The following is a 12,018-nucleotide window of genomic DNA, read 5'->3' on the forward strand; positions in this document are numbered from 1 at the left end:
ATATCAATGTTGCAGGAGATCAACTGAAAAAACCCTACTGGTACACTGAGCGTGAGTGCTTTGCTTTTATTGAACGCACATTTCAAAAAAACATCTCCACAATTCAGTTCCACGGAGTTGTCAGTCTTTGCAACCGTGTTCAGCATTTATCTTCAAACATGTCTAATGTATTTCAAAACAAACATCTGAATTCACTTGACATGGTCTTGAAGTCAAGATTTACCAATTCCACCGAGGTAGCCACTGTAATTTCAATGGGTAGGGCATTTCACAGTATACTGGAACCTGAATACAAAATGAAGAACCTGTTACAAATTGCATTCGTGGATCAACAGAAATGGTACATTTAATCCTTAAATTTCAACCCAAAACTGAATATCCCGAAACTTCTGTGGGTATTATACACTGACCCCCGTGGTTCTCCCACAGAGAGCGAGCCATGGGTGTTTTATCGTGGAGCTGAGTACCTGGTGGCCAAGCAGCCCTTCACCTGGGACGCTGTCTCTCTTGCCTGCCAGATGATGGGAGCTTACCTGCTGTCCATTCACTCCAGAGAGGAGCTGAACTTTGTTAAAGAGCGCTTGCGGCGGGTTCGTTGGTTCACATAATCACACAGATTTGATTCATCGATCCATCAGTAGATTTCCATACACACTTTGGCACTAGAGAGACAAAACTGTACAGTAGTTAACATCCGTGCGCTACAAAAAAAATCGTTTTTTCTTTTGCCTTTTTTTTTCTTACACAAATATCTGTACTTCTGCTTAAGTACAGAGCGTGAGTAGGCACAAAACCAAACAATGGAAGAAAGTGATATTAAGGCCAAACGGGATGAATGGCTGTTCATTGTGTTTCTCCTCAGCTCTCCCTAGGCCCCACTGACTGGTGGATTGGTCTTTCCATTGACCAGCATGGAGAGGAGGTCAGGTGTGTGTGTGTGTCTTTGAGCTGCTTAATATTGCAATGGTTGTAGTTCTATAGTTGCTTCCAATTGGTTATACATCCTATTGAAATGATATTGGAGGGGCACATTGGAAAGGAAAAGCGCCATGTAATTTGGTATGTCCTTGATACAATGTGGAATCATTCAACTTGGATGGTTATCTAAATTTAATAAATGAAATGTTTTTCGAAAGCCATTTGAGTATATTTTTCCATATTCTTCATAGCCAGATTAAGGTCCATGTACTAGTACGCTCTCGGAGAATGAGTATGTCTAATCGTGTGCTTACCAGTGAGGAAAACAACCATGCTACTACAGTGTATGGATGTTAATCTAGTTGGAAGAAATGCTCAAATGGATTTACACAGAAAAGTCAGACGTTAGAAAAAAATGATAAAGCGGCCACACAAAGACCTGAGCTTCCTGGAAAAGTAATCTGCGTTCCACTGCCGAAACCCGGGATCGAACCAGGGACCTTTAGATCTTCAGTCTAACGCTCTCCCAACTGAGCTATTTCGGCTTGTGAGTGCTGAGGTTTTGGTCAGTCACTCAACAAAAGCAAAAATGGATAGGTTGAAACGCATCAGTTTAGTACAGAATACTTTGGGCCCCCCCCCGCCCCTAAAAAAAAAAAAGTTAGCCTTGATATCCAGGTACTAGTACAATATTTGTCACCACGACTAGGCAGTTTAGCACACTGGTCGAAGTTCGAACGACTCAGGCACCTGGAGGGAAAAAAATTACAAAAACATAGTCTACTAGTGCATTTAAATGTCTTACTAGAGCGTGCTAGTACATCGGTCCTTGAGCTGGATATTAAGAATATTGAATAAAAGTTGAAACGGCTTTCCATACAATGCTGTTAAATTAAACACCTGATATGGGTTTCAAATGCTGAGTTAAGGTTTTTTTTTTGTTTTGGCAGGTGGAGTGACAAGACAGAGGTGAATTTTCATAACTGGGCACAAGAGGCTGATGGCCACCACATTAAAAAAAATGGGTTTTGTGTCACCATGTCCTCAGCAACAGGTAATCACACAGCTGCCAGTGATGCATGTGCACGATGTATGTGTGTTGATTGTGTTCTCGTGCGATGCAGGGAAGTGGTCGGCCAATAAATGCAGCGATCTTTACGGATACGTTTGTAAGAGAAAGACCGTCTCTGTTGTGGAGACTCCGAGGGAGCCGCATTACATTGGAGGGTGTCCAGAGAAATGGCTGTACTTTGGACACAAGGTAAACGCCAGGCGTGCGGGACTCCAGTCACAAAAATCCGATTGAAGTCGCCCATTTGCGGATTTGAGGCTTGGCTAAGCTTACAAAAGACCTGACTTGACCTTGAGCTCGGTGACTTGACAATTCTTGCCTGTTTACGTATTTTGACACACCACACAATTGAGTCTGACATAATTCTCAGTCTTTGCGTGTTTTCAGCAATTTCCTTCAAACATGAATAATGTAAGTAGAAACAAATCTATGAATTCATTATCTTTAAGTCCTCACTGAATTCCCAGGTACCGAAAGTACATAGTACGTAAAGTAAGTAGTTATTGGCATGCCCCCAAGAAAAGTTACGGAAATCTACATGCCTGTAGCTAGGGCTGTTCGATTTTGCCTAACAAGAAAATCCCAATTATTTTCTCTCAAACCCGATTTTACGATTACGATGACAATTTCTTTGTAAAATAAAAAATAATGAAAAATGAAGTATTTTGAATGTCTTTTATTTAAACTTAATTTTTCTTTCTTTGAACTCAAAATGCCAGTCAATTTAACTTAATACACACGGAACAATACATTGGGATTAACATCATATTACTTACACAATAGATTTCAGATCTGTTCTTAATCAAACCAATAATGAAAGTGCATATACCATCTGAAACGAAATCATCAACATGAGAGAAGGTAGACATTCAAGTCTGTCAACCAAACAGTCTGTCAGCAAGTCATTTTGCCAACCAGCTAGTGACTAGCCTTTCACCTTTCTCCCTGGTCTTACTTAAACATAAATCAATGAATAGTGCAAAATTGTCACTCAATAATACAATGCACTGTGAATGCACCGGTTGGACGAGATGTCCGTTGTAGAGGAGAAAAAAAAGGGACGCCTTTCAGACGTTGAGTAACTTGCTCACGGGTTGTATTGTACATGCGGGAAACACACTACACTACAGATCTATATTTTCCCGATTTATTAACTAAACGCTCACTTGCCTGAGCAAATAGCAGAATCGCCGGTAGCCAGGGATGTTGTTGTTGTTGTTGTTGTCATCGGACTCCGCGCACTGGGAGGAAGCGGAAATGCAGAGGAAACTACGGTGGCTTAGATACACCAAAAATTAAAAAAAATCGAACGTGCCGATTTGAACGTTTTTAAAATCGTTTTATGCAGAAAATTCGGTTTCGGGTCAAAATCGCTTAATCGAGCAGCCCTACCTGTAGCATATAGTGTAATCTCCATTATTTTGTTATCAAACTGGTGACATTTTTGTTCCAGTCACTGCTGATGGAACTTTATTTTCGTCTATAACTTGTTTTCAAAAGTCCATTACAGCAAAAGTCTTTGAATGGTTTCCTTGATTCAAAGCCAGCGTCTTCTGGAAAATATTGAAACATCGAAAACAACCCTCGCTCAAAAAGTGCAGCATTCCTGCATTTGGTCTGGTCCTCTGCGATTAAGTTCAATTTCTCCATGAGAGATTCTATAGTCAGTATTATAAACTGAATTAAATGTACTGATTAAATAAATAAATACCAGTAAAAAAAAAAGCATGTTTGTATTTTTCAAGTGTAAATAATTAAACTAACACTTACAGTACATTTTACGTCCAAGTTTTATGATTGCTTGCTCTCATTGAATAATCAAATTTTGCAATTGCTTATGTAAAGGAAACTAATGGAGCAGCAGGATATGCATGAATTGTGGCCTGAATTAACTGTAACCAAGTGGAAACTTCTCCTTGTTCCTTCCTTTGCTTCGCTAACTCTCTAAGGCGACCTTCATGCAAATGAGACATTTCCCTTTGTGTGCATGTGCAGTGTCTCCTGCTTCACCTCCCCGACACTTCAAGGGAGGGAAAGAGCTGGAATGACGCCCGGTCCATCTGCTCCTCGTTCCAAGGCTCACTCGTGTCCATAGAGGATGAGATTGAACAAGGTATGTTTAGTTTACTTGATTGAATGCTAATCATCTTTTCCCATTGAAATGAATGGTAATCTCAGTGATCCTTTCCAGCCTGTCCCCCAAAACAACAAAAAAATGTTGTAATTTGTATTTAAATGACAAAAAAACAGCAGTCCATAATAATAATAATCCTCATAAAAACAACAGTCACAACATAATTACATTTAACTTCAGAAAAGGTAAAAAAATTAACTAATGCTAAACTATTTCATTTATTTTATCAAATCAAAATATATTTTGATGTAATGGTAATTACTGCATTTATCAAAAGCGAAAAAAATTAAGGATTGATAAAATGGTCGATCATAGTACGTTCACTTTGTGTTAATATTTATAGTTTGGGATAAAGGCAAAAGTAATACTTTCGATCAGGATCAAATCAAAATTGAAAGTACGATCATGAATAATATGAGACAAACTAATAGATTCTGCTGTAACAAAGGAGAGTATTTTTTTATGTTGGTTATTTTTTTGGTGTATGGCTTCTTCTTTCATGTCATTGTGTGTCTTTTCCACGCAGCATACATCACCATGCTGCTTCAAGGAATCTCTGTCGGCGTGTGGATTGGTCTGTGGAATCAAGACACCATGAAATGGACTAACGGGAGACCAGTCAGCTATACCAACTGGTCTCCCGTTGAACCAAAGAGCTACCTCAATGTAAGCTCCTGTGACGAGAGAGCATGTCCTACATTGATAATGGGAGAATTGAGAATTGTTCCTTATAGGTGAAAATGTGGGATTAGAGAAATCATATACTATATCTATTTTGTATCGTTTTAAACTTATCAAAACATGCTTTTTAAAGTATTCATTATCAACATACCAAAAGCCATATACAAGCTTACGGAAATTAGCATCAACGTTACGGTAATTGTAACCCTTCAAACAACAAAGCAGAGCAAATACGAGTACGCGCAAGCACATTCTATTCACTCTGCTCTGTGAGAACAACGACTGTTACTGGAGTTTAAAGTAGTTGAGGACCTCCTCTAACTCTTCATCTTGCTGTTAATTATGCTGCATCTTTTCCAGTAGACCTCCAGCTGCCCTGCATGTTGTGGCACAACGTGGTACTACACTAAAAGCTTGCAACTATAAATTCGGATTTGCCTGTCGACTTAAAAAAACCCCTATTAAAAACGATTGCTTGAAGATGCATATCGTAACTGGTAGGAGTGTAATAAAAAAAAAAGATTTGATTCGGAAAAAATCGTTTTTATTTAAGAGATGCAAGTCCATCGAATCGAACCGAATCGTTCCACTTTGATATCGAATTGTCTTTTATTGGAGTGATATATCTTAGAAGGAAAGGCCACATTTACAGTTTGACAAGTTCATTTAAATGTACAGTATGTATAATGACAACAAAAAAGTAATTGCTTCTTACCCTCATGAACTGAGCTGTATCATTTCGAATCGAATCGTAATCCCACTGGCTTGAACCAAATCGAATCGTTCCACTTTCAAATCGAACCGTCCTTGCATTGTTTCGTATGCCACTTACCGAAAACCGTTTTGAATTGTATTTTGTGGAGAGTGGAAAATATTTTGGGTGTGTGTACTTCCTTTGTAGGTGGGGTCAAAGTCAGGTGAGGAGGCCATACATGTATAAAAATGTGACTGACGTATATTGTGATGTAACTCCATTAGGATGAGTTGCTCAGTGGCTTTGCTGACGAACCTCTGTGCACTGTGCTGTCCAACAACCACAACGTCCACCTGACAGGGAAGTGGTATGATGAGAAGTGCAGTGAGGATGGCTATGGCTTTGTTTGCCAAAAACCTCAAGGTAAGTGTCCAGTTCTATTTTTTATTTGGATATTATCATTTAACCAATTAAATAGAATACCCCAGCATGAATACGCAATACAGTGGTACTTTGACTTGCAATTTTAATTTCCCAATTGAAATGGATTGAAATGTCATTAATCCATCCAGTCGTAAATCAAGCAACCACTGTGTAAGCAACAAGCGGGCACAACATTAGGGCCTTCACAATATATAAAACACACATATAAATCATAAAGTCTTTAAAATTGTGATAATCACATTTTTACTGAAAGGCCACATGAGTGGGGAAAATATTAAAAACTTCTCTTCATATAGTGCATTGCAATTTCACAAAATCCACAATTCTAATTAAACATTGTCAGTAAAATCAGTGAAAATATTATCGTAAAGTCAGAATTTTTTTATTTAGCTTGCTCGCATTTGAGCTTGTTATATTGTGCAGGAATACCAGTCTGGTGATTATCGAGTGTGTTTTCTTTTTTGGATGTTAAAAGTAGTACAATAGAACATTCAAATTCATTTGATCTTGACTATAAAGCTCATTTATTGTTCCCATAGAGATCTTCTTTGCAATTACCAGTGTTCCCGTTTTTAGATACATCCAAACCCCCCAGCCACTCGTCTCGACACCCACTCCCCGACAGCATCGAGTACCAAAGTCGCAGTTACAAGGTGGTTTCAGGCAACATGAGCTGGTATGACGCCATGCATATGTGCATAGACAACGATTCGGACCTAGTGAGCATCACCGATGCCTACCACCAGGCTTTCCTCACGGTGCTTGTCAATAGATTGGGAGTCCCGCACTGGATTGGACTGTACAGCCAAGATGTAAGTGACTCGTTATGACGTGCTTCAACATTACAGCAATTTTTGCCAAATATAAATTACTAAGCATTCTATTTGCTCACGCATGCAATAGCCACTGTATTTAGAACTAGGGTTGCAAATCTGCTGTGATGGGTGAATTCTTGTGTGTCCTAGAATGCACATCTCTTTAAAAGAAAATATTTAGCAATCTGCTTCTCTTTATGTTATATAATAAAGACTGGGAAAAGATTCTTTGAAATTCCAAGAGAATGTCACCTGGAAGCTATTCGTGCTGTGGTATGTGGCCCATCTCCACAGTGGGTGTGTCCTCTAGACAGAATAGGACCCTTGTGGAATGTATTGAAGTGTGGTTATTGTAGCTATAAATATAGACATCTCTAACTGCGACACGTGTCTCATCTTTCCTGTCAGAGCTTAACAATCGTATTTTCAAAAAATGCTGTATTTGTGGCCTCCTGTGAAGCTTGGGTGAGCTTCAAGCTCAAGAGGTTTAAGGCAGTGCTGGAAAATAATGGTGGCCACACAAAATATTGATACTTTGGCCCCAATTTGGACACTTTTATGTTACTCACTTTTGTTGCCAGTGGTTTTGACAATAATGGCTGCGCAGAAATTTTAGGTAGTAAATAGGCAACTACAAATTTAGGTACTAAATAGGCAACTCATAGGGGGAACAAAAACTGTTTTGAACCAGAAAAAACGTTTTTTTGAAAAGGTGCGGGTTCATCCAATCGAACCAAATCGTTCCACTTTGAAATTTGTCGAGATACGTATCGAATCGTCTTTTATATCTATATGATATACCTGAGAAGGAATTGGCACATTTACAATACTGACAAATGAATTCAAATGTGTGTAAAATAACCACAAACAAGCAATTGCATCATACACTGAGCCAAGAGGGCCACCTCATCCTGACTGAATGTGGCATAATCATGTTTGTTTACAGAGTGGCATCAACTACCAGTGGTCAGACGGCAGCGATACCGTGTACACACACTGGGACTCGGCTGAAGATGACTTTGAGAGCGGGGAATGCGTGTACATGGATGTGAATGGGGGATGGCGGCGAGCTGACTGTGAAACTCTTCTACCAGGAGCCTTGTGTCACATTCCTCCCCCAAGTAAAATATAAACACTCAAACGTGGATTCAAATCTGATTACAGGTCTTTGCTGCTTTTAGCACCACTTTAGTTGCACAGCTTGAGTTGCAAACGGGTGGATGATTTATGAAAAGTTGCCGTAAATCTTCACGGGCAGTTAAGATGGGGAATTTTGCAAATATTCAAAGTTGGAAGCTTTCCATGAGACTCATGTCCTTGAACTGGAAATTGAGGTGTATTAAATTAAAAGGTATCATATTCAAGTCTAAATATAAACATTTTGTTTTGCCATAGGCACACATCTAGACAAAATCATGCAGTTAAAAAACTTGATAATTCAATCAATTTATTTGTAAGTAGAAGAGCAAGTTAAATTTCCCTATTAAGCTCTAACCTTCAATATTGTTTTGTCAGTTAATTTGTGTATATTCTCGCTAATTGCCATGAAAAAAACAACAACTTTCAAATTGCTATAATTTTGCTACCCTAAAAAGAAAGCAATAATTTTCTGCTTTCCCTTGCAGGGAATAAGCCGTTTATCTCCTATGAGGCTGTGTGCCCCTCGACATGGGTGAAATTTGGACGTGGCTGCTACAACTTTGAGCCTCTGGTGCAGAGACTGACTTTTGAGGACGCACGTGAGCACTGCAGACGCAAAGGTAAGGTGGAGGGATTGATCTCAGACCAACCCAGGATAGTTGAAAATTACAATTCAGAGAGACCACATGACATTAAAAATAGTTTTACCCCTCCCATGTCACATAAACATATTTAAATACTGCCGTTGTATCTTTTTTCTCTCTCTCTTATTAACATGGTATCTCATTGGATCTATTGCATAGCCTTCCGAGAGGAGGAATCCTGTCTTTGGGGTTAATTTGCTTTCTCCCATTTAAGAATCAGTAGGCGCATTAGCCGATTGATACAATGTGCTTAAATGTAGGAACTCCCCCTACAGGACAAAAGTGGTGCTGTTGCGCTGAAGTGTACTACCTGTGTTTCCCAACTTGAATTGACCCAAAGCGCATACACGACTCACACAAAGTGGCAGTTATCGTTTGGCTTTCAGGTTGAATTTCAGTATGAGCCGAAAATGCGCTACAACCTTTACAGGTGAAGGTAATCTGAACTTTTCTAAACAATACACTTGTTCAACTGTTCAGTGTTTTGGCACATTTTGAACAAATACACAAGGGGCAAAATAGAGAGGCTTCAAAAAGAAGGTTTTCAGAGCGTCGTGAGCAGGTTACTACAGAGATACGGAGTCAAGACAAGTCAGGTTTATTTGTATAGCACTTAAAGGTGAAGTCAACCCCAATATATTTTTTTCAAGAATATGTTCTATGCAAGCCCACTAGTTGAAACAGGGCATTCTGATAAATATTGCGTTTGTGGAATAAGTGTTAATCCACTCGTTTTTAGCCATCTCCGGGTGCGGCCATTTTGTCTTCTGTCGACTCAAAATGACATCACAACTGCTCACAACGACCAATCACGGTACTAGAGCCCGAAAAGAGAATGCTATAGAACCTGCTGACTTCTTTTTGGCTCTCGGAATGACCAATAGACCAAAACGAGAGGCTGGAAGAATCACAGAAAGGCATAGAAGTGGATGTCCTGGGATAATATTAATGCTCAAACACCAGTTATGAATTTTGCTGTTCCCCCCAAAAAAGTACTGAAACATTGAGCAACAGGCCATGCGCATTCAATAGTTTAGAGAAGGTGAAATTCATTTCCCCTGTAAAGGTTATAGTGAATTTTAAATTTGTCTGTAAATTTCACCTGAAGGCCCCAATATCTCTTCCTTTTTGTGCGTACTGTAGTATACATGAGCGAGCGAAAAACAAATGTAATTCGGCCGTTTTACAAAACACAGATCACTTTATTGATTGTCTTTTTGCTTTTCCAGTCAACACTTCAGATGTCCTGTGCATCGAGAACGAGGTAGAGAACCGCTTTGTTCTGGAGCAGGTTTGGTCTTCAGGGTTCCTTCACCAGAACATGTGGTTGGGGCTTTACTTCAACATTGACAGTGAGCGTCTGCTTATTTGGAGCTATTAAATGATGTACTAACCACACGAGCATTTATTCCATACCTTTGATATCCATGTACTAGTACATGCTCTGTTGTCCCTAATATGACAAATCAGCATACTGGTAGAACGATTGTCTGAATTGGTTTACTAGTCCATATCCTAGATATACATCATAAAGTAAGTACTAGTAAGACAATTTAGTAGTACTGTAATACAATGACTAGGGCAGACAAGTAGAACAACTGTGTCTTGCTAAAATGACATTTCTGTACACAACTAGCATATAGGACAACTTTGGCATACTAGTAGGAAAATTACATGAAGTCGATATCAAGGATATTGAGTAATTATTAGGCATCGGGAGATACTATTTAGTGCACTAGTAGAGCAACTAGGGTGCGAAAAAATATTGGCATCGCAATAATGGAATCTGCAATATGCGAATCGCAAAGACATGCAATAAATTGATAGCTGATACTTGGAATTGTATGCTTTTATCCGACAACTAGGACAACTTTGACAAATTAGTAGGACAACTATACATTACCAACAGTAATGACATTATACGATTCTAGTAGTTTATGCTTTTCTAGTGGTAGTGCGCAAATGTCAACTTGTGCATAGGTTTTGCCTCACTAGTAACATGTAGTTGTCATACAAGCATGCCAAAGTTGTCCTATTAGTGTTCAGTAGTGGAAAACAAACATCTCTAGTATGACACAGTTATTCCACTAGTACATATATCAATGAACAATGCCTTCTGGTTCTAGCAAATTCTATGTCTTGGGTGGACGGTTCCCCTTTGGACTACAGCAGCTGGCCCAACAAAGCTCCAGACTTCAAGTTGCTGACTGCAGACACCTGTGCCACCACCCGGGCGGTTGACGGAGTGTGGCGATTGTCAGGGTGCACCGAGCGCCGCGGCTTTGTTTGCAAAACAATCTCAGGTGATCTGGGCATGTCTTGAAGAATCACGAGGGGCCATTCGGGGCTTACCTCTCACACACACTACCGAAATCCTCCCATGCACACTCCTGAAACACACACTACTGAAGTTTTTACGCTCACATATTGTATTGGAACTCTCTCATAATCTTTACTGGAACATGCTAATACACACTATTGAAACACTCTCATACACACTACTGACAATTTTTCAAACACACACTAGAGAAGCACTGTCACTCACTATTGAAATGCTCTCACACAGATTTTTTTGCTCACATAAACTACAGAAACACTTTCATACTACCGTACTTAAAAGGTCTCACAAGTACTACTGAATTAACACTAATGAAACGCTTTCAAATGCACTACTGAAACACTTCTTTGGAACATAGAAACGCTCTCATACAAACTGCTATTCTTACATTCATACACACGTAGACACACCATTGAATGCTCTCACACACTATTGCATTTTTTTGCTCACACTTTTTTATGCACTCTCATGCACACTCACTACTCAAACACTCTCACATTTCTACAGATTTTTTGTTTTCCGCGGGCACACACTACTGATACACTCTCATGCACAATACAGAAACACTCTCATTTGCACTAGAGGAACACTCTCACACTCTACTGACTATTTTTCAAATACACGACAGAAACACTCTCACAACCCAAATGAAATGCTCTTTCACACACTAATGATTTTTTTGCCCGCTGACACACACTACTGAAACCCTCTCACACACACTAATGAAACACTGACACACTACTGATTTTCTCTTACACGCACACATTATCACTGTGAAAGTGAGAGTTTATTGTCTAATTAATTGCCATTCTGAATTGAAAAACACCGAAAAAAAGAACCTCACCTACTATGCTCTTTTGCAGATGTAACTACTGAGGTGGAAGTGGAACCATTCAGTGGTAAAGTGGACTTTAATTGCAGTTTAATTCTTTATTGGGCTATACAGTTGCTGTCATGTCATGTGAGGGTTTCGTCCATTGCTCCTGTTTTGATATGATGTATCTTAACCCTGTGGGCTTTTACCACAAATGTAATGACAATTCAGAAGGGTGGGCATTTGTTTATTTCCAAATTTAGCTCTTTAAATATGACATAATATACTGTTTACAATCAACTGAACCTTTGGTTCTATTGTTTG

The 12,018-nt window shown here is 39.2% G+C and overlaps 1 protein-coding gene and 1 non-coding gene across 4 annotated transcripts in view; one reads left to right on the plus strand and one right to left on the minus strand.

Moving 5' to 3' along the window:
• pla2r1 (phospholipase A2 receptor 1) overlaps window positions 1-12,018 on the plus strand; it is a 33,690-nt gene that overhangs the window by 18,397 nt on the left and 3,275 nt on the right. For 2 of the 3 annotated variants that reach the window (XM_086026765.1, XM_086026767.1), the window contains 14 exons: window positions 16-51; window positions 430-590; window positions 863-927; window positions 1,869-1,972; window positions 2,043-2,179; window positions 3,986-4,103; window positions 4,651-4,790; window positions 5,784-5,922; window positions 6,505-6,755; window positions 7,705-7,879; window positions 8,384-8,518; window positions 9,772-9,894; window positions 10,669-10,845; window positions 11,744-11,779. In XM_086026765.1, coding sequence (XP_085882891.1) covers window positions 16-51; window positions 430-590; window positions 863-927; window positions 1,869-1,972; window positions 2,043-2,179; window positions 3,986-4,103; window positions 4,651-4,790; window positions 5,784-5,922; window positions 6,505-6,755; window positions 7,705-7,879; window positions 8,384-8,518; window positions 9,772-9,894; window positions 10,669-10,845; window positions 11,744-11,779 — 1,797 coding nt within the window. The remainder of the gene's footprint in view (window positions 1-15; window positions 52-429; window positions 591-862; window positions 928-1,868; window positions 1,973-2,042; window positions 2,180-3,985; window positions 4,104-4,650; window positions 4,791-5,783; window positions 5,923-6,504; window positions 6,756-7,704; window positions 7,880-8,383; window positions 8,519-9,771; window positions 9,895-10,668; window positions 10,846-11,743; window positions 11,780-12,018) is intronic. The other variant, XM_086026766.1, reaches the window with a different exon arrangement.
• trnaf-gaa (transfer RNA phenylalanine (anticodon GAA)) lies at window positions 1,391-1,463 on the minus strand. The gene has a single exon. It is a non-coding gene; the product is annotated as a tRNA-Phe (tRNA).

The sequence above is a fragment of the Filicampus tigris genome, chromosome 3, assembly GCF_054856515.1.
Source record: "Filicampus tigris isolate MCC_2025a chromosome 3, RoL_Ftig_1.0, whole genome shotgun sequence".
Classification (NCBI taxonomy): Eukaryota; Metazoa; Chordata; class Actinopteri; order Syngnathiformes; family Syngnathidae; genus Filicampus; species Filicampus tigris.